This window comes from Clytia hemisphaerica, unplaced genomic scaffold (assembly GCF_902728285.1).
Source record: "Clytia hemisphaerica strain Z4C2 unplaced genomic scaffold, Clytia hemisphaerica genome assembly, whole genome shotgun sequence".
Lineage (NCBI taxonomy): Eukaryota > Metazoa > Cnidaria > Hydrozoa > Leptothecata > Clytiidae > Clytia > Clytia hemisphaerica.
In genome coordinates, this window is record NW_027104561.1 from 479,246 (window position 1) to 501,915 (window position 22,670).

At 34.8% G+C, this 22,670-nt stretch overlaps 3 protein-coding genes across 5 annotated transcripts; all 3 read left to right on the forward strand.

The window, feature by feature from the left end:
• The first annotated feature begins 1,007 nt into the window (after window positions 1-1,007).
• On the forward strand, window positions 1,008-2,332 carry LOC136823234 (small ribosomal subunit protein uS10m-like). The gene is made up of 4 exons (XM_067079415.1): window positions 1,008-1,031; window positions 1,101-1,225; window positions 1,613-1,721; window positions 1,991-2,332. Exons 1-4 carry the CDS (start codon window positions 1,008-1,010, stop codon window positions 2,138-2,140), a joined length of 408 nt encoding a protein of 135 aa, XP_066935516.1. The 3' UTR covers window positions 2,141-2,332.
• A 7,104-nt stretch (window positions 2,333-9,436) lies between these two features.
• Window positions 9,437-10,896, forward strand: LOC136823209 (uncharacterized). Its single transcript, XM_067079382.1, has 2 exons — window positions 9,437-9,623; window positions 10,041-10,896. Exons 1-2 carry the CDS (start codon window positions 9,605-9,607, stop codon window positions 10,736-10,738), a joined length of 717 nt encoding a protein of 238 aa, XP_066935483.1. The 5' UTR covers window positions 9,437-9,604; the 3' UTR covers window positions 10,739-10,896.
• Window positions 10,897-14,799: 3,903 nt separating this feature from the next.
• On the forward strand, window positions 14,800-21,670 carry LOC136823200 (synaptotagmin-16-like). Of its 3 annotated transcripts, none has more exons than XM_067079369.1 (2): window positions 14,800-14,988; window positions 20,473-21,670. In XM_067079369.1, the coding sequence occupies exons 1-2, from the start codon at window positions 14,946-14,948 to the stop codon at window positions 21,456-21,458; spliced, it is 1,029 nt and encodes a 342-aa protein (XP_066935470.1). In that variant the 5' UTR covers window positions 14,800-14,945; the 3' UTR covers window positions 21,459-21,670. The 3 variants fall into 3 exon arrangements, with proteins under 3 accessions (XP_066935470.1, XP_066935471.1, XP_066935472.1); XM_067079370.1 differs by lacking the exon at window positions 14,800-14,988 and adding an exon at window positions 15,139-15,222; XM_067079371.1 differs by lacking the exon at window positions 14,800-14,988 and adding an exon at window positions 16,249-16,346.
• Window positions 21,671-22,670: the final 1,000 nt, after the last annotated feature.

The window sequence follows — 22,670 nt, forward strand, 5'->3', positions numbered from 1 at the left end:
TGCAACTTTTAATGTCTGTCCACCATGTATGTGTTGTTGACTTAAATTCATTTTCGATAATCGTTGAATTCAAATGTAATTCTCACAGCAATTTGATTCATGTAGAACTCACAATTATTGTTATTTTTTCTCAACTTAGTATATTATTATACTTATGGTTATGAATTCTGAAACATAAATGTATCACAGTTATATAAGTTGAAACAAGATTTCCCTACTAAAAAACAGGTGATTCCCTGGGGTTCGTTTTCGATAATTCTATAAATTATATAATGTTGAAGCAACTCTGAGAAATCCTTTGTCTGTTCTGGATGATTGAATAAGTTTTTAACAAAGGGTGAAAGTTTGGAAACAAAGAACATCGAGACAAAGGGATTACGATTCTTTTTAACATAAGTGGTGTCTACTACCACAGAGATTTTCAGTTTTTTATCATTTCCCTGTTGTAAAGGATGTTCTTCTTGGAATACTACTTGAAAATAAAAATTGTTAAAATTGTGGTGTTTTGATGTGATCTTCTGAACATGCAGGTACTTTTTCTTTTTACGCAGGGTATTTTTATATGTTTTTTTTGGGGGCGGTGTGAAATCAATACGAGGATGATTTTCTTTTCTGGGAATGGAATAATGCAATTTGGAACTGATACCCTCGCTTGCTTCAGACTAGGGCCGTGATTTTTTTTCAAAAATGCAGTAAATTGTATGTCTGGCTCTATTTAAAACTCATCTCCTTATTTTTGTAGGCTGCACGATTGGTGGTTGGTTCAAGCTTGAGAGGTGTGATTGCTTCACCATTACTTTCTACACAAAGAAATTTCTCTAACACAGAACACGCAACGAGATCACCTGAAGATCGATACGAGGTACGATTCTTTTAAAGTTTTCTGTGAGTGAACTTCTTCTGGTTGCTCTAACAGTGGTAATGCTTCATACTTTTTATACGAAATATACTTTTATCTGACGCCGTAAAAATTATTTTTACCAGACCCAACCCGAAGATTTAATTAAATGATTATATTATGTGAACTACCTGCGCGCTGACGTTGACGGTTAGAGTTTGCTTCCCATTATAAGTGATGTATTATTTTTTATGTTTTTTAGGACGTTGCCCAATTATTCAGTGATGTCAAACTAAAAGTACGAGGCAGTGATGAAGCCGTACTCGATAGTTACACACAATTCGTTCAACGAGCAGCAACTACTTTGAACCTCGATATATCTGGAAAGTAAGTCAAAAACTTTGTGTTTCAACACCCTCTTTATCATTGTTATTTCTCAAAACGTCTTTTTCACAGGGGTTCAATTAAGAATCACGCGGAAAAGCTCAACTTACGTTTTGGAGTCCGTTCACTAAACCGCTATAGCTCTATTACTTATTTCCAGTTCAAATAAATTGTTTAGACAGGTTCTTATGAAACTGTTTCTAATGATAAAATTCGTGCATTCCAGGTCATAGATGCTTTCATATTATAAACAAAAGACTTACGTCAAAGCTTAGCCAGCTTATTTTGACTTTCGTGGTGCTCACAAGGTGTTATCAAAATAAGTTCACAGTAGGGAAGGAACGGAAATGAAACTCTTACATAATTATAAATCTTTTCTTTTTTTTGTAGGATTGTTATTCCGATGCACATTGAGAAGAGAACGCTCTTGAAATCGCCACACGTTTACAAGACACACCGATATCAATACGAGTTACGTACACATGCTCGCATGTTGCAGGTCAGTCTTCACCCCTTTTGTCTTTAAAAATGTTTTACCCGCTTTTCCAAACCATGATCGAAATAGTACTCTACCTTATTTCCTAGATATATCATATAAAATGTCCCTTGGGTTGATCAGTGAAATTTTCACGGCTAGTCACTTTAAAAAATATCATTAGTCGATCTGTTGGAATGTCAAAAGTGCAGAAATCTTGTGGAATCACTATCTGTAGTCAAAAGCTTTCTTTAACGACCCACTCATTCAGCATTATTCCTAATCCATTTCAGCTACGACAAATGACTGGCAATACCGCTGATATCTTCTTTGAGTACATTCAACGAAACCTTCCTGAAGGCGTCAGTATGAGCGTTGAAGCAACAGAACTTGAATCGATGCCTGACTACTTAACAAGGGCCGCTATGGAAAATTCATCCTAGGAAAAACGACATAACATTACATTTTTATCAAAAATTTAGAATATTGAAAACTAGACAAAAACTAACCATTAAAAATATTTTTGAGTTTAACAGCGCGGCGTTTATTATTTAGTTGAAACAGAATATTGTAAATTTTATGAATAGTAATAAATATACGAACATTGTACAGTTTTTTTAACATCAAAACTGGGATTCCTATTTCTCTCCTATTTCTCTCGTCTGGTTTTTCTTTTGTTCTTATTTTAATAACTATTTCTTTGCTACTGTGATATATATTTCGCTCACCTTATCAGCTTACGAGAAGTTGCGTAATACGACGTCTAGCTAAAGGTGATTCCTTGACCGCGATCGAAAGCGAAATTCTGTTGTTTATATGAAATTCTATAGCAGTTGAAATAGAATCAATTTTAAACCGAAGCTTATCATATTTAAAACATCTTTGTGACCTGTCTCAAATATTTTTGTATTAAATTTTCTAACTTGACAAACCGGTTTTTTGAACCGTCTCTTAATACTTATTGGTCAATGTCTTGAAATTCAAATCATGAAAGAAAGTTTGACCTACCCTACATGTTTTTTTTTTATAAGCAAGTGTCTGTCTCTATGCCAGGCTCGTATTATGCTTAGTATTCTATTGTTCTCAAACAATAGAGCCATTGTTTAGGTACAAAAAACTGAGCCTGCATATGCTTATAAACCTTATGCTTATAATAGAAAAAACATGTATCAGGAAAGTATAGCATATGATTTATTAGCAGAAAATTAAAAATAAATGCAGGCGTATAAGCTTCAGGAAGGCATAAATGACAAATATAATGTATAAAGGGATGGGGGGTTTTCACTTTTACGGTATGACGGTATTGGGCCTTTTTACCCCCGGTAAATCGGTATTACGAGAAAAAAACGACGGGATTACGGTATTTCATTTTCTACCGGTATCGGTAAATTGCCTGTTTTTTTGTCGGTATTTCGATATTTTTATCAATAAAAAACGGTATTTCGGTATAAAACTATTTACCTTTTAGTTTCTTCATGAGTTTCATGCAGAAAAATTTTCAAAAAAGATAAGTCTCTTCCGCTATTTTAACCAGTAAAATTTTCTTGTTCGCTTCGCTCGCACAATCTAGGATGTCCTATTGAGTTATTGTCATGGTAAGGTTATTCAAAATAAGCAAAACTTTACGATAACTAAACAATTTTTGTTATTTTTCTGCGGGCGCATTTTTTTAATGACAACTTTTGTGATGCAAATACTGCATCCAGTAGTTCTAAAAGCATCTTGTGCAGCATCGAACGATTAAAAAATAATTCACATCATGATGCACATGATGCGTTTTCAGGCAATCTAGGCATTCTAAATTTTAAATTTTTTCTTGGGCGAAACTCTTGGAACGCCGCACCGGGTACGGCAGGTACGTCGCTCGCCGTACCATATTTTTGCCAACAAATGGTCAGTGTTAAATAAAATCAAAAATTGTATGACCAAACAAGGCATATACTTGGCTAACAATAGCGTATTAAGGCCGTTTTTCAATAACAAAGGAGAGCGAAAATTCTCGAAAAATTTTCGCGCTCGCTTCGCTCGCGTTCTTTTTTATATATTTTTTTCTTTCCTCCGATAGGGGGGGGGGTTAAACTTTAGAATTCGCGTCCTCTAGTTGCACCACAGCACCACCTCTATGAAGCCTGTGTTAAAGTCTACGGCTTCTCAGACCATGATCGGCCCAAATCTCGATTTTGAATTAATTCTTAATATAAAAGACATCTTATGGGTCTGCGAAGAAGAAATTATTGGGGGAAAGGCTTATTTCTGCATTTGCCTCCCGTAACAAGCAAGTAACTTTGGCGCGGCAGACCTAAAATATTGCTTTATGAAAGCTCAAATAGCTGTAAAAGAGGCCTTAAAAAGTGGGCGATATCGAGAATAAGGTCACAAAACTAGCAAAAAACTTTGTTGGCGAAAATGTTTGGTATAAGAATGGGACAAGCTGGAGTTTTTACAAGCTCTCGTTTGATTTGGTTGGTCGTTAACCTGTAATAAAACAATTTTGTTACTTTTTCTAAAGAACGCGTCATCTCTATTACTTCAAATAACCAATTAGTGAAGTCTCTTGTAAAAACTCCAGCCCATCCCATAAGAATAGGTCAATCTGTTTAAAAGAGACCATAAAAAGGTTAAATTTAGCCCAATAAGGTCACAATCGTTTAACCAAAGATGTAAAAGCAAAAATGTTTTTTTTCGTGCGTGAATACGTGAATTGGCAAAAATTTGTGCGTGAATACCTGAATTGAGAGTTGACTGGGGGGCCTCATAAAGTACAAAACTTGTTTGTACAATTTCTCATTTGTTACTACACAATAGATTTGATAACTGAAAATTCATTATTTTCGAGAAAAAAAACATAAATATAATATCGGTATCGGTATTAGGCTTCCTTCACCGACGGTATTACGGTATTTGACCCAAAATCTTGTCGGTATGACGGTATTTAAGACCCCTGAAACCCCCCCCCCCCTATAAAGTTTCGAAACGTATATTTGTCGAAATAAGCAAAATAATAGTAAAGTTGAAAATGTTATAAAATTCGCTAGTGTGAAATGAAAATAAACCTAAACGTGACATTCTGTTATGCTTTAGGGTGATGTCAGGGGTGTCATGCAATAAAAGACTAAACTTAAACCACTTGTTAGGTGAATGGGTTTTCGAAAGGACCCACATCTCAAAAACGACGACCAAAACTAACCACGCTGTAAATTCCCAAACCGCCATACTCTCGGGTACCTAATAGCCGGGGGGAGGGGCGCTAATTAATTTTTCGGAAATTTTCCACCAAGGACAATCTTATTCCAACCCCCCCCTACTCCGCTTATTCTAAACCTGCCGGCTATTAGATGGAGTAGAGTTTAAAATTAAAGCCCAAAATAGGAATGTTCAACTTTTTCTCAAAAAAGAAAAGAAAAAGTAGAGCCTCAAGACTTGCAGCGCAGCAAATTTAGAATTACGGATTGGATTTAATCTAGATCTTTCTTTGTTTTTTAAGCGAGGTTTTTTTCAAAATCTACTGATGGGTTTTTATTTCCATCTGGTATTTGTGTGAAAACCATGTGGGTCACGCTTTTCAGAATGGGAAATAAGTGGGTTCATTTTCCAACCAGAGAGTTTTCAAATCTAGCTCCTTTGAAACTTTGAAATCAGTGCAAAGCCTGACTCAGCCATAAAGTTGCAAAACTCAATTCTGTGACGAGGAGCTTCATCTAATTACGTCCAAAATTAGAGGATGACACGTGCCCAAACAATCTTAATGAGGATGACATGCAAACTTGAACCCAGTCTCTGATAGCACTAGACACTTCAGTCACGTGACTAAAAATCGCACTTACGATTGTCGGTTAGATTGTAAATGACTACCAAGGCGAAAAATTTTTCAAACTGCGGAAACGTTTAGACGGGGGTATGGTGGTTCCATTTAGACAGGGGTTCTGTAATTATCAGTTAGGTAGGGTCAGGGTTGCTAGTAACGGCTTGTCACTGTGCCGGGTGCATACTCGGCGCCTTGGGCCCCGCAGGGTTGCTAGTAACGGCTCGAATTTCAGTCAGGTTAAAAAAGGGGTACTTTTACCCATATTATAATAACATTACCCCCGTCTTTTTTGTCATTCTATAAGTATTTACAAATTTTGTGTTCTGCTGTGCGAGTGTGGCTCAACGGATAGCGCGCTGGGTTGCTGATCAGAGACTCTTTCATTTGGTGGGTTCGATTCCCGGTCGGGTCGATATTTGGAGAAAGTTTGAAGTATAGAAAAGTTAGTAGAAATCATCAGAAAACGAGTCTCAGAAAGTCAGAAAATAGAAAAGACAAGGAGATAGAATGGAAGATAGGAAGTAGAGAAAGTAGAAAAAATCCTGGAGAGTCATTTCCAATCTACACACGACCTGTTCCAACGTCCATCAGTAAAATCAAAAAGTGGTGCAAGTTGGCCTGGGTACGAGATTGGTTGACATGAGCTAAGAAATCATAATGTGGATGGCCTGGGTCCCAAAAGTCATTAAGTTGACCTGAACCATGTCTGAAGCTAAAAAGTTTTTTCAAGGTGATCTGAACCTAGAACGTCAAGGGGGGGGGGGTTCAGGGGGTACCCGATTCCGCAATTCCCCCAATTCTTTCTCCAATTTCCGTCAAACCGTCTTAAATTGAACCGAAATTCCGTCACCGAGAATTCCTTTGAAATTCAATATTTTTGTCGAAAATTTCGCAAATTTTGAATATCTTTTACCAATTCCGAAATTCCGCAAATTTTTTTGCTAAATTACGTTTTTCCGCACTAAAATTGTCTAATTTCCCGTCTCCGTCAGAGAACCCAATTTCCGTAATTCCGTCTAAATTTTCGCCAAATTCCGCCACTCCGTCCGAAAAAAGGGCCGATCCCGCTCCTCCGCCAACAATGAAACCCCCCTCAAGGAGGGTGGCCTATAAAGTGTCATGATAAAGGTGACCTGAGTATGAAAAGTCATAATGAGAATGATCTGGACTGTTAAAGTGATAAACAGGATGACCTGAACCACGTGAGGGTAAAATTGCTTTACGATAATTTGCATAAGAACTTATATTTGTTATACTAAGGTTGCTTGAGAAAAGAGGGCTATCAACACTTAACCTTTTGTGCCAGGGTGGTAGCGTGGTAGCAGGGAGCAACTATAAAGCCGATAAATCAATAAATCTTGGTCAAAAAGCAACAATGATATGGCATTGGACCTGGGCATTTTCCACCGGGTTGACGTACCGTGAAAAGCACAGGCCGAAATCATATATCGACCTGTGCCGACTAATCAAGATTCTATTCAGCGCGCAATCAACGCAGAGAAAAGTAATCATGACGACAATCGAAGGTCTTGGATGAAGTTCAAAGTTGATATTTCTATTCCCGTCGTTGAAAACACAACTCAAAAATGTCATCAATGCTTTTTAAGAAGAGTCAGTGATAGAGAATTATGACATAAAGTATGTCTATTATTTCGATTCAATTAAAGTAACATTTCCATGGTTGACAGTTTAGTAATTACTGTTATACATCTCTGGGAATCATGTAGAAGAATTCTTTTGAAAGAATCTCACTTCAATTATATTGGAGGTTTTGTGGGAATTCGTCAATAGTAAACTGCATAAAGATACAGTCTGCTAGACATTAATATGGTAATATTTGCTCTTCAACTTTGATTCTTTCTACAGTGATTAGATTGACACATGCGCGATAAAATTTCTATTATTGGTCTTCAGAGGTTGATATATTCTTTGAAAAATCAACCTCTGATACTCAGGGTAGGGTTGATGGATTGATGTAGCTACTAATTTAGGGTTGTTAAATTGAAAAGAAAGATTTTATTGAAGTCAAGTTGCATTTAGTTTTTCAAGATATATGTGCTAAAAATATGAAATAACCTTTCACAAATTGGAAATACTAGGCAATCAATTTTACTAAACAAAAATGGACGCTACTTCTCTGAATTTTTGATTTCAAACTGCAAAGAAAAAGATAAAAGAACAATTGAAACTTTTTGAATTTGTCAAAAATGTAGTATATACCGGGAGATTCTAATCTTTAAAATTTTATTTAAAAGGTTGGAAAATTGGTTAACCGGCTGGACCTTATTACTTCATGAACAAAACTCGTCTCGTTTTCAAATTGATGCCATGACATCAAATGACACCGTTATAAATAGTTCTATACAAATTATGTAAAAAACATCATTGCATGCATCAGATAGACTTGTGGTCGTGTTACAAAAAAATACACGCTGTTTGTAAGAAAAAAATAAGATCTAGCTGAAACTTTCTCCAAACCTTCTCTATAGGATGCTCATACCTCAGAAAAAATCCCCTAAAGTCCCACTGCTGGGACATCCCTTTTTTGGGCAATTTCTATTTCCCCACGCAAAATCCTAAGGGCGAAATTTTTTGAAAATTTCAAACTCATTTTTAGACATTATCAGGTATACCATTCAAAGCTCTCGAAAAACTATATAGAAAACTTTTAAACGGTTATAGCCGATTTCCTTACCTAACTCGAGATATTTCATGCGCAAGTTCCACTTTTCGCAACATTTTGGTCTAAAATTGACCATAAATAAAAAGCATCTTCTGCGTGAATTATCTTGAGTTAGGTAATGAAATCGGCTATACCCGTTTAAAAGTCTTCTATATATGTTTAGTAGAAAGCTTCTCCAGGTATGAAACATCCCTGCGTCATAGAACCGCTGGGACCCATTTCCCACTGGAACATTTGGCCAACATTTCTTCCCTGGTACAAAAATACCCTGGAATTTCAACCCCACTGGGAAATTTATTTTAATTTCATTCACACTCTAATTCAATGTTTAAAAATTGTACTCCAAAACTATCCCCATTGGAATTTTTAACCTTGGGACAACAGAATTTCTATCCCCATTGGAATTTTAATAGCAGTTTTTATTCCCATTGAGGAAAAAGTTCCACTGGGTTTATGAGACAAGGGTGTTATGAATAATCTCGGAATGCGTGTTTTACTGATTGTGATAAGAACTCTAACATGATTGCGATAAGATCTCCATCAGACTGCGCTAAGATCTTAAAATGGATTGCACTATGATTTCACAACCGCAAACCATTCCCTACTTTCAATCTCAACACACGCAGTGAAGTCAATAGCTATTTAGACTGTTCAAGGTATGAATGTAAGCTTATTTCTTTTGAACAATCAAAATAGAATCGGTATATACGAGTTCGTGCTGTTAACTTTGAGCGTTAATATGTTTAACGAAAGTTTTGGTTTTGGGATTCTTCTAATCGATGTTCTTACACTTTCTTCTTTTGACGACGTAAGGTACCGAATAAGTATTTCTTGTGTCACTTTCACCTCTTCTTTTTGTGACTTATCTTTAACTTTAGTCGTAGCAAACAAGAACGGTATAGATTTATATCGCCCACTATCATCTAGATTTATAATATTTTCTTATATAACTACTAATAACGATTATTCAAATATAAATGAAAATAGACGGAAAAAAGCCTAGGATGCTGGACTTTTCATTTAGAGTTGTTGGATGTGACATTAACTACTAGGTCTTGATACAGGAGTGCCCCCTTTTTACAATCGATTTAAACGGATTTAACAATTGATAGCATTTTTTTCTTTTTTAATCGCTTTGACAGCAGCTTTAATTACCACCAATTAATTGGATAGAGCAATTAAAGTCAATCTGTTTTGTATTTACAAGTACACTCACTGACAAGCTTTAGAAAAAATCTTATGTAGAGTGACATTGAAAAGCACTTTGGTAGAGAAACATTTTTGAAGGGTGCAAGTAAGTTAGAGTATGGAATTAAAAACGTAGAAAGGAAATGAAGATCATTTCAGAGTATCAAATTTAATTTTTACTTCTCCAACAGTGAAACTGTATTCGAATTATTTGAGAGAAATTGAGGCAAGATGGCGGTCAATGTATTTGGTAAGTGTGTTTAGCTTTTGTTTTGTATTTATTGAAAGATGAAGTTTACTGGGCCGAGAAACGCGTAATATTAGCCATTAACATCGTTTTGGTGATAACGATTCCACTGACCTTCCGAAATGTTTCGTTTGTTTTTATCGGAAAAGAAAGCCAGAATCGTAATAAGGTTTTTTTAGAATAAGTACGAAAAATAGCTCGTGTTTAGCTAAACGGACTAATTTTCTAAAGCTGCGTATTTGACGTACCCCTCCTAGTATAATTCTTGATAGTACATATCATTTTTTTCAACCTTTCACAGGATCTATTCAGGATATTAAAAGCAACACAGAGCAGGATGAAAAGTCGATATAAATCAACAAACTTCTTACGAATAAAGTTTATTTTCTTGAATGACTTTACATGCATTTTCCTTTTTAGGGCTGGATATATTCTTTGGGTGTCTCGGTGGAAGTTTGGTAATATTGTTGATCATTTACATTTGTGCAATCAAATACCTGAAAGGTGATTTCTCATCAAACAAGAAGAAAGAAGCAGCCTTGCTGGAGGAGGGTGAAGAAGAATGGTCAGACGATGGAGGGTTTACAACTTCGCCATATAAAGGGTTCTCACCCAACGATGCTCGAGGTGAAATCCAACAAACTGGATTTGAAGGTGGAAAGTTCGTTTCAAAGGCTATCATAGTGGTTTCTCTGCGTTATTTTCAAGAGAATCGGCGCATCATTGGTGTTGTAAAGGCAGTAGATAACTGGAACACTAAAGCGGATGATGCACCAAAACAAGTAAAATTCGTGTGTAAAACAATCACAAAGAAACAATATACAGCAAACACTAACTCAAAAGGAACTAAAAGAAATATTCTATCGTTATCGTTTATGTTGGGACCCGTAGTTTATGAGGAAATCTTGAACGCTTCACTTTGTATACAACTTCTTGGAAAGCGAAAGCGATTGAAACAAAAGTGGAAATGCTACGGTGAATGTTATATTGATTTGAACAATATTGTCGGTAAAAAAGACGCCGTGGAATTCCGTAAAAACATTATGCCTAAAGCCGTTTATATCAAAGGCTTGAAATCTTCTAATACAGACTCTTCAGATACTGAAAATACTTCTTAGTGGTCTTTAAATAGACTGCTGTAATGTTTAGTTATTTTTCATATCTGAATATTTAAATTACTTATGATTTTAGGTTTAGATCTTTAAAATTTTTATACTTTAAATCTTAGAATAATGTGAAACGCATTAAAAATGTAAAAATGAAAATGAAAGTTTAACTTTATTGCTATCGCACTGCACACCCTGCACCCCCTGCCAGGCCGCCAATGTTATCGCAGATTTTTTTTATATCAAGTCACACAGAAATGTCACACGTAAAAACAATAAAAACCCATCATTGATTTAGACCACTCGCTTAGGTCATTTACACAGATTTTCTACAGGATTTTTTCTACTTGGAGGGGGAGAAAGTGCCTATTTCGCAACATTAATAAAGGACGACAAATTTCAAAAAGAATGACAATTTTTTTTCAGCCAGTGGGGATAAAAATACCAGACTGAAACTCAATGTTGATTGATTCCCATATTGTTTATGGCTGGGGATTTCAATTCTTTTGTGTTCAAGTCAGAAAATTCAGTAAGGATGGGAAAAAAGCATCATATTTTGCAGTGAGGATTGGTTTATTTGATTATTTTCAGTAAGGATAAAGATCGGAGGATAATTTTCCACCGGGGACAAAATTTTGGACAATTTTTCCAGTCGGAAGGGTTCCCAGTGGGTCTGTGAAAAGGGGGTGTTAATATGGTTATTGAATTCAATGCTTAACGGCACGTAGCTTTTGCTAGTATTAAAAATAAGTTAGTTGAATATCCAACATTTTGATGATCGACCTCTAATGGTTCGATATTCGATACATTCGTTTGATATTCAGCAGGTGTTAAAACCCTATTTTACTGGTACAATGAATTCACGTCGTATAACTGTCCAGTTTGGGGGTGAATTCGATTCCTTATCTGCCACTGAGAAAGCTCTGAAGATCGTGAAAACTTTCAACATCTGGAAGGTTTACAGTACAGAATTTTATAAGACCACGTCAAGGATTTTGCAGCGGGAGGCCTGATAACTCAACCCTCGGCCAACTATTTTCGGGGATTGGCAGGTCCAATATCTTTATGTTTACTTGCAAGGGTTGTTGAACTCGACGGCAGACGCGGTAAATTCTGGTGGGAAATTGGACTTCTCATTTAGAGCTTTAGAGCTGCGTATGCAGCCGAAAATCCGCCATCGGAATATCAGAAAATTCGATTCCATCTACAATCAAAGTGAGACTATCGTACGCACATGACATCCCCTAATCGGGCAACCAGATCACACTTACTTAATTCATCGTATAAACAAAAACCCTCCTACTTTATTTCAGTTTTATGATCTGATTACTAATTGTTTGTTAGCCAATTTCAAATGAATACTATATCAGATCTTTCAATTTCCAGGCCTTCGTCATAGATAACTTGTCGCTAATTACCTACATCGAAGAAAACACATAAAACTATATATTAAAAAGATTTGAGTTAAAATAATGAGCTTGCATTACTAGTTTTTCACCACGAAAGATTTGCTTCCAAGAAGGTTTCCTTAGCCTTAATGTTTATGCAAATCTAAAACATTTGCCCTGGAAAAAACTTTACGGTAGGTTAAAATGACTAGTCAAAATCAAAACTGTACCCCTTGGTATTTCTGCATTTTGTCTTGTACTCCCTTGAAAAATAATATCCATAGATTTCTCTCCCTCTTATAATATCTTACGCCCTGGATATCCTCAACAGGGGGCACGAACTTTGTCTGGAAAATCCCACTGGATCTTGTCTACGTTTCTTATTTGTGATTTGATCTCTGAATGATCATTACTATGTAGTCAATTTTGTATTGGGTGAGTGCACGCTGGATAAAATTAGGATTTGTTTTCACAGCGTATATTAATACACTGAGAGATACTCACGGTAACATTTTTACTCAAGTAAGAACGATCCACCCTCCCGCAATTTTTGCAGCTGGCATTTTTGGGTGATTGAAAAGAGGTTTTTAAGAAACTCTCTAACTAACTATTCAAAGTTCATTTTCAAGTCCTTGGTCAAGATGGTCAATATCCGGTGCTGATAGAAGAAATGGCATCTATATATATATGAATAAATATATATTGTAGTTAAAGTAATGAAAATTATTTTTTGGCAAAAGCGCGGGAAAAAAAGCTGATATGCGGGGTGATAAAATCGATTGTTCAGCTTTTTTAGCCTCGTTTCCATTCAGACTTTCGTCGTCGTGTGCAACTGTCTTAGGTCCCAATATGGAGAATTATCACCTGCACCCGACTGTCTGTTGGAAGCATTACGTAATGGTTTTTTCCAAATCTTTTTTTAAAATCGAGCTCCGGCGTGAAAAACAGTAGGTTTTTTTTAATGAGGATAAAAACGTCATATAATAAATATATATAAATTCCGTACTGTAAACCTTCCAGAGGTCGAAAATTTTTCCAACATTCAGAGCTTTAGCGTGTCGGATGAAAATTTCTGCAAACTGTAAGTCCTTTGCAAAATTTTAGAGTTCGCAAAATACGGTGGAGAGTGACCATTTTTGGTGGGCATAATGCCTATTATTAATAATAGGAAACATATTATGTTGAATATTCAGCTAACTTTTTAATTTTGCTAGTTTATAATGTAACCAAACCTTGTATCTAAATCACCTGAAGACACTCCATTTAAAAACGAACTTACAGTCCATCGGACACTTACAGGGAAAATAGAAAATAGAAATAGAGAAAATTCAGCCAAATTTGAGTAAATTTGGGCGAAAAGTCGACCCTTACGGTGCACTTTCTTCAATTCTCAAAATTTTTGACCAATTTAACAAGGCAAAAATGGTCAGATTATTACATCCTCAGAGTGCAATTCTTTTATCTTTGCTCATTTCAACCAATGCAGTGCACTTTGCAAAGCTTGGAAAATGACGGAAAGCACACGGTGAGTCATTAACCTTGAGTGACCCTCCCCTTTAAAGCAACCTTACACGAGGTACATTTTTAAACGTCATCAGAACCATAAAAGAAGTTGATCAAAGGGAATGTACGCAACCCTCGTACCCAACATACTCTTACAATCACATTTTCATCATAAGTGCATTTGTAAGGGGACAAAATCGTATGTTGATTTTGGAGGCTCGAGACAAGACTTGGACTGGGATTGCTAGTTTTCACGTGGAATTAATTGTTCGGGGTCTTATGTAAAACACTCTTTACTCTTTTCAAAGATAAAGCTTTAACGCCGCAGCAATTTTTTTCCGTAGGCGGCCCAAGCCCTGATTTAGCGGCCCAAGCCCTGATTTAGCGGCCCAAGCCCTAATTTAGCGGCCCAAGCCCTAATTTAGCGACCCAAGACCTGAACTAGCGGCCCAAGACCTGGGAAACTTTGCGACTTTTGAGACTTGCTTTTTTGCCATGATTTTAGAATTTATAGTGGCCCAGACCTGACTTATCGGCCTAAAAAGTCCTAAATACCTAGTAGAACACATTAATTAGAAGATCATCAAATTGAAGTACTTTTCCATAGGATTATAAAGGTTCGTTTATCCTAATTTTCCAAAAAAAAGCAAAGTCTCAAAAATCGCAAAATTCTCCAGGTCTTGGGCCGGTAATTCAGGTCTTGGGCCGCTACATCAGGGCTTGGGCCACTAACGGGAAAAAATTTGCAACGCTGCATTATATTGTCTGTACACAAACCCAGTATCTACAGCTTATTTCAAAATTCATTGCCGTAGAGGCAATTCATTGTACTACTACGGTGCGATAAACTGGTACAGAGGTATGCATTATATGGAACGCAAAAGAACTGGAAAAATAAACTGACATGTGATATTAATTATTTGGTTGGGTGTTTTTCAACAAAATCTATATTGGTTTGTTATGAAAAAAAATATTGTCAATACGACGGCAAATCAAATATTCATTAAATTATAATTTTAACAATACTTATCTAGCACAAATTGCCTTGGGAAAAAAGGGGTAATCATAGCTATATTATTATTATCGGGCAATAACATGAAAATCTTATATCCACGAAGAAGTGAAAGGAAGAACTAAACCAGCTTTTCACCAGAGGTTAGAGAGTGTACCTCATAATACAATATGATGGTGATGATATCGCTATAAATTTGGCGACACGCCCCGGATGTTTGGTGCGGTCTTTAAATACCCCGGAATTCACACTTTTTGACGAGCCATTTCTTCATAAATCCGGAAAACTACACTTATTGGGCGCCGAATATTGAATAATGGATGTATCGCTAAAGGGGAAGGTGTTTGAATCAGGGAAAGGTGAGTATTAAATTTCAATTCATAAATCTTGCAAGAGGTTATTCAAATTTCTGCTGCCTCGAAATGTAAACTAAGAGGTAAACTTTGATTTAAAAGGTAGAGTGATATTGTGTAGATGGAATGTGAAGAAAAAATCAGGATTTTCATTATTTTGAAAAATATTTTTGTTGTGTTGTTTTCCTAACTACTCGTCACTTCACTGTCAAGAGAAGAAAATGTTTCATTCCAAAGGAAGTAAGGATGTTTATTTTGCTTCTTGGTGACCATTGAATACATTGAATATGTCACTTTTAACTTCTGTACAGCCATACAACATGCTTATTATGTCACTTGTCCAGCTCCTTCTGTTACTTTACAGGGCTGGTTTCTACCTTTTTTCTGAGACATATAGCATGATTTTGTTTTGCAACTCAGAATGAAAAAAATTGGTTTTAGTAGCTATTTGTCCTGTTTTGCTTCTTGCACTCTGACGAGCAGTCTCTGAGTCTGTTTGCAAGTGGCTCTTATTCCAGTTTCTACGTTGCTACAGTATCATGAATAATAAAGAGTTAAACTGGGATGTGTACTGCAATCTACTGGAAGATACCAATGCCATACGGTCCCATTAACAATAAAGTATGATGTATAATTAGTCCCTCTAGAGACTATACAAGAGTAAAGTATGAAAAAACTCCATCAGGAAAAATTGTGAAATAGTCGTACATGTAGCCTTTTTTTGAAACCCATAAACATATTTTTTTTTTGGTCAGTAAAAATATCCCCCAATTTGATGTATGAAATGTTCCTAAAATATTCCACATTGATTGACAATAATTCTTGGTTGCAAAATGCATTTCTTTACAACTTCTTGTTCACAGGAAGGAAAATCCTCTGATCTTTCCAAAGGCTATTAAAACGTAAGATTTGTGATCTCAATAAAATTTTAAGAAAATCAAAATGCTTTGTGGTATGTCAATCAAGTTAAGACAGGTTAACATTTAAACAAGATACAATTGTCAACTTATATATCTAGTGAATTTGAAAAGAGACTCAACAACAATTTACTGAAGAGACTGTCACAATATGTAACATAGAATGCACGATATGACTGTAAAAAGAATTGAGCAATAAATGATAGCTTCTTGTAATCTTTTATACTTCAAAACCTTACCATATTCCAAGCTTGCTATTTGAATGATTCTTATACAGTATATATTGATAAAGATCTTAAGAGATGGTATTACAAAATGACTTATTTTGAAACAAAAGTTTTTTTTAAAGCAGAGTATAAATTCCTGTATTTCTGTAAATTCAGTTGTAACTATTTGAAAGTTTTTTAAAAATTGATTTCAGCAATACATATTCAAAAATGAAAGAGAGTAAGTATATAATATTATATTTTTCAGTGTTTTTTTTGTTTTTTTGAAGATTGGATTGAATAACCATTTAATCATAACTTGCTATTGCAATTTTTTTCCGAGCAAGGTTTCTTCACGCTTTAGTTAAGGCAGAATTTTTGCAATACCCTGTATTTATGCTTTAAAGTCATCATCTGCTATATATGTGAAACTTTTTCTAATCCATCTATCTATTTATCTATCTATCTATCTATTTATTTTTTAAAGTATCATAAGCATACTCGCCGAAAAGGCCCATACTGTAAAACATATTTGTGACCCTCTAAGCATTGTCATTTTTCCCTTTTAATCTAATATGTTATTCCAATAAGGGAATTCTTTATAAACTTGTTTAACAATTAAATATAACTGCATGCCCCCTTTAAAGTTGTGAAAATATTCTGGGCAGTTCTTTAAACTTTTAAAATCAGCAAATCCTGTGAGAAAAGTAAGAAGTAATTCCAACAAAGTGCCCTGTGTCTATCCTCCCTTGAGCTTTGTGTTAAAATACTTTCAAAGGCCTTTGAACTTATGATGAAATACTTTTTCATTGTGTTTAGTTTAGAAAACAAAATACCGTGTTGGTCTAAATATAAGATATTGTTCCTGGAAAGAGAAAGAAAACTTCATTTCTGTCTTTACCAATATCCCTTATTATTAAAAAACTTATTTTGTTAATGAGATCTGAAAGAAAAATTAAAATAAAGCCCAAAACACTGCCCAAACTGTCTATTTCCAGAAAATAGTTCATAGTGAGCACAGTAGACTTTGTCTTCTTCATGTACCTTTCTGAGAATATTGGATATTAAAAAGCAAAAATTATTTTACTCGCTAAGTTCTTGAGTTCTTGCTTGTCAAAACTCCTAAAAAAAACTAAATAGTATTAATTGTATTCCTCTATAAGCTTTTAAAAATATCATCTTGAAACAGTTCTTGATTCTTTCTTCAAAACGCCTTTCTTCAAGTCCAATAAAAAAGGGTTTATTTCTCATCATATCCTATAATATGTATAATATGATCCAAATATTGACATCCTACCTCCTTGTTATAACTACAGTAGATAATTAATGAACAAAACTTCACCTTGAATTGAGGTAAAGAATGATAATTTCAATAATCATGATGATAAACTGATGATGAGACCACTCTAAAAACATTACAGCATGAGTCTGTTTGAAACTTTGTAGATGTCTAGTCTTATTGAATAATCATCAATGTCATAAACAGTATATAAAAACAAAAAGATTATGTGATAGTTTCTATTATTACATTTTGAACTGTCTTCCCTTTTAGAATCAATGTTTGAAAAGAATGAGACTGTTACTTTAGACAATATGTCTTGAAACTATCTCTCTAAGATGAAAATGTTACTTTTGAATATAGTTTTTTAAAACAAAGATTTAGTATAAAGATTTGATTTGTGACTTTGTTGTTGAATGCATTTGAAAAGATTGACCTATTTACATAGGGTAGTTGAAAGAAATCAATTAAATATTAGTAACATTTTATTTCACTTGAAAGATTAACATTGACAATCTTAAGGAAACTAACTTTTTTATCTTCTTTCTCCATGCTCTGGCAACCTCTTTATCAAATAAATTTGATTCAACATTAACAGTTGATAAGAAATTCTGATATTATAACTCAACTAGCCCAATCATTTCTCTACGAATACTTCTCTCTATCAAGCTACTAAAGTTAATGGTCCCACTCCTAAGAGCCAACTATTTGCCAAACGAATTTGCTGTCATAGCAACATAGCATAAATGGCCTATTTCATTATATTTTAAATAGCACTCAACAATTAGTTTCTCTAACAACTGTATAGCAACGAAATGAGGTGTGTTGCACTCTAATGTCTCATGTCAGCTTTTGGTTTGTTTTGTAGTAGTTGTTGTGAGTAAAAATAGTTTGAGTCCTAAAGTAAACATTGAACCTTTAGTAATATGCAACAGCTTTTTTCATGACAGTGTAGTCTAGTAGGATGGTTTTGAAAATTATATAAACGTTGAGGGAGTTGTGTTTTGATTTACTTGGTGTCACTCAAATAATGTTAGATTCGTATTATCATAGTTTACATTATGATATGATAGTGTGTTCTCTCCTGATGTGTTTTGATTCTAATGACTGATATACCAGGGCTCTTATTTTCACTCTCTCTTACACTCTGAACTCAAAATATTTTCTGAAAGATATTCCTGTAGTATTTTCAAGTATTATATACCATATACTGTATTTTTTATAACACTTGAATTTTACTTGAATTCTTTGTGAAAACTCAATTTATCATTTTTTATAGTGTAAAGAAAGTTATTATTGATGGATTATCTTAACTTGGTAGGGAGCTAACACAACATAGTTAGATGAAATGAGTTGTTTTTCGGGTTTTAGGCATGGCTTATTTCTCAAGTCCATGCTAAAACTCTAGATTAAAATCATCTTATATTGATTGCAAGTTGTTCATAGTTAGTAGTCTTAGATTTTTGTAACACATAGAAGGATTTCGGTTGCTTTAAAAACTGATACCCAGAACCGATTTTACCCAGGTACCCTCTGGTTTACAAAGAGTTCTTGAGTTTATGGCAGTATTGAACAGCGCACTATTTTCATTTTTTGAACAACATGGATATTTTTTATTTGTCTTTTAATCAAAATCCTAGACTGCAAAAAAAACACAACAGTGGACTTACATTCAAATTATAATAGGGAAAACTAAAGAAAAGAAATAATTTTATATAATTTTCTCACTCTGTAGGTATCCAATTTCATTATCCCCAGATGGGATGAAGTTTTAGGGTTTAGGTCAACTTTTCTATTGATAAAGTCATCTTTATTTTGTTTTTAATTCAATTTTATCAACACTTTTGTGACCTATGTTGCAATCAAGTTTGATAAACTTTGGATGGGCTAAGATTACTTTTGGCGATGAATTTCGAAGTTGTCATCACTAACGACTTCTAAAGTTAATTTCCCATACAGAGCATAACGTTTACTGGCAACCTTAACAACCTAAATCTACTCAAGTTGCTTTTCTCACTTCAAGATTTACCTTTTTGACCTTTACATAAAACTATGGTTCAAATGCCTTCCCATCAGAAAAATGTCTTCTTATATCTTGCTCGGGGTAAATACTTGTATATTAGTGTTTCTTTCTGTTGCAAAATGAAAATTATAGTGGAGAAAGCAATTGGTAGGTCTTACTTTTTGATGAGAAGTTCCAATTTAGAATTGTTTGATTTTGTATATATTTTCCTAAAAGAAATTAATTGCTCTTTTTTTCTTCAGCCTTGATAAGTTTTGTTAATTTATGTGGGTCTTCTTTCAGAAAAGGATTTCGAAATCTCGAACTCTACTTATCTTAAGATCTAGCCACGTTGAAAGTTTTCTTTTTGTCAAAATTGTTCTCGAATACGCTCACGTCAAACTAAAGTTTTCCAGTTGGCGATTTCCTGGGACAATACTACCAAATTCTACAAATGATCCCATTTTGGAAATCTACTATTTTAGTTTTCTCAGATTTTACAAGCACTTTCGTTATAAGGAACTTTTAGAATTGACTTTCTAAGGGCCTCTTGCTCCACTTTCTTGCCCCCTTCAGTGCTCCGTAGAAATTTTTCCATAACTTCACCAGCTTTGAAGAAAAACAGTTATGAATTCCAGAGGAATCGTATAGTGAGAGAATAAAATTAAAACGAATATACTACTTCGTCGGGTCCTCTCTTGGACCCTCTCTGTTTCGCTGTTATTCAGGCATCTGTTTGTAGTTGGCATTTGGTATTTTGTTTAATGAAAGTGAAGAGTTTCTTTGAACGGAAGGATTTTTCTGGAAATATTCGTTTGGTTGGTCTATGTTAGTCTAAAGGAAAAAAAGCTCGAGCTAAATTTTATATTTTATCATAAAATTTATGCAGCCGACCTCAATACGGTTATATATCTTTCATGAACTGTTGGATCGATTGTAGAAAAAAGTTCTTTCGTATTTGACAGTTTAATTTCAATATACAGTGTTGCTCCTTTCAAATCAGTGGAATGGGTACGTCAACTGTTTTTCTTTGAGTCAACATCCTATATACTGTAACATTGATGTCTTTTTCTCTCTCGTTTTCAGATTTGCTTCAAAAATACAAGGGGGCGATCATCTTCCTGTTTGTCATCCTATTTATAACAATCTTGCTGGTCACACTATACCTTATGTTAAAGAAAGGCTTCTGTTGTTGTTGTTGCAACAAAGAGAAAGAGGACGAAGAGAGTCTTTACACTGACCTCGAGCATGATGAAGAAGACGATGAGATGGAGGGTCATATTCCTCCTCCAAATGGTGAACTCCTCCACAGTGGTGAACATCACTTAGAGCCCGAAGAACGTGCCGTAGAGGAGCAGGAACATCACATTCCGGAGATCATCGTCACCGAAGGTCATTTCGTCCCTGAGAAGAAGAGCAAGAAAAAACAACTGTCCGGTATGTTGAAACGAATGCGACCGGGCAAAGGAAAAGTCCGATTTAGCCCGTCTAGTGAACAGATCAGCATGATAAGTTCAGAAGGTAGCACCATTACCAGCGATTACGGATCGACCACGAATTCCTTACCTATTCACAGATCAGATTCTATGGAGAGTTTCATGTCGGCTGTCTCGGCAGCTACAACGAACAATATCGATGAGTTTGGAGATGAACTTTCTCCGAGTCGTTTGCAAGTCTTTTTACATTATGATCCGAAATTATGGACTTTGACAGTAGGTGTCAAGCAAGCTGATTGCTTAGTATCGACCACAGGTAGTGCCATGTATTGGCAAGCACATGTAACAATATTACCCTTCAAAAAACATAGATTCAAAACGAAGTATAAGTCGACATCGACACCAATTTTTAATCAGAACTATGAAGTAGAAAACATCGCGCAACAAGCCCTCTCACAGCTTTCCGTTCGTTATCGGATCTACGGCCGTCCAGGGCGAGGTGGGCGTAAAAAGCTGGCGGGAGAAACAGAAGTTGAACTTTCACATATAACCCAGATGGAGGATATGATAATAAAGGACTGGCGTGTTTTGAGGCGTAAGGGTGGACCTTTCATCCGCCATGAAAGTGAAGTTTAGATGTTTATTTCAAATTCTTATTTTTGGGAGGGCTATAGTGGTATATATTTTATTTTCTAGTTTTATTTTTCTCGTGTTGTTTTTTTATTAATGACAATTTTTGAAGGCTTAGTCCAGAGAGGAACCAGCTTCTAATTTGCAACGAAAACTTTTTCTAATGAAATATATTAATGATTACTCAAACTGTCTCGGTAAACTCTGAAGAAAAATTAAAAGGATAAAGAGCATAAAGATGTATCCCCCTCTTTTTTATAAAAATTACTTATTTTTAATGGGTTATTCACCGTTATGTTCTATTGTATTTGAATTTTTTTACATTTTAGTTTACAACTTGGGGTATTTTAAGTGAAAAGTTAAAAAAAAATGAAAAAGTACATGGCAAATATAGAGAGATTACTTTACCTAGTCAGAGCCCGGAGAACTGGCATAATTTTATAGTAAAGACATAGACTTAAGGGGAAGCACAATTTTGACGTTTTGATTTTTTAATCGTTGAATTCAGACTTTATCTTTTGTTCTATAACCAGAGACTAGAACAATTCTATCATTCTATAAAAGATTCCAAACCTGAAGCTTATACCCGTCTAGTATTATTGTTAGATTTTAGTAGCTAAATTAATTTTAGGGAGATATTTTCGTGTTTTTCTAACCAACATTTTCTTTTTTAATTCGTTTTTATATGTCATCATCCATACTTGTAAAAATAAATCATTAATAGTCTACTACGATAATTACACACTACATATGCAGCAATCGTAATTCATAAAACGTTTATTGGTCAACTCTTTTTCCTGTTATCCTGGGATATACACGCTTTCTTTTATGAGAATACACTTTATAAGAATGTCCATTATGAAAATGGCCAAAAAATTAAGATTATGGTAAGAATATCAGCATCATGGAATTTAGCGAACTGAACCTAAGAATGCCATTTTAAAGCATTTTGTGTTAAATCTAGTTTAATTTTGATCTTAACCTAAGAATACCGCAAGAATATTCTCTCGGATGAAAGGCATGTCCCAAATATATTTTGCGTGACGCGCACCGCTTCCAATACACTCTTCTCGAGATGCATAAATTTATTGTTGTCCTCGTTTTCAAACAGATTTCATTGCTATGAAATTATACATTTAAACCAATTTAAATTCCCAAAAGGCAAACATTAACTCTAAAACAAAAGTACTTGAAATTCAAAATGCCTCATGAGGTGTA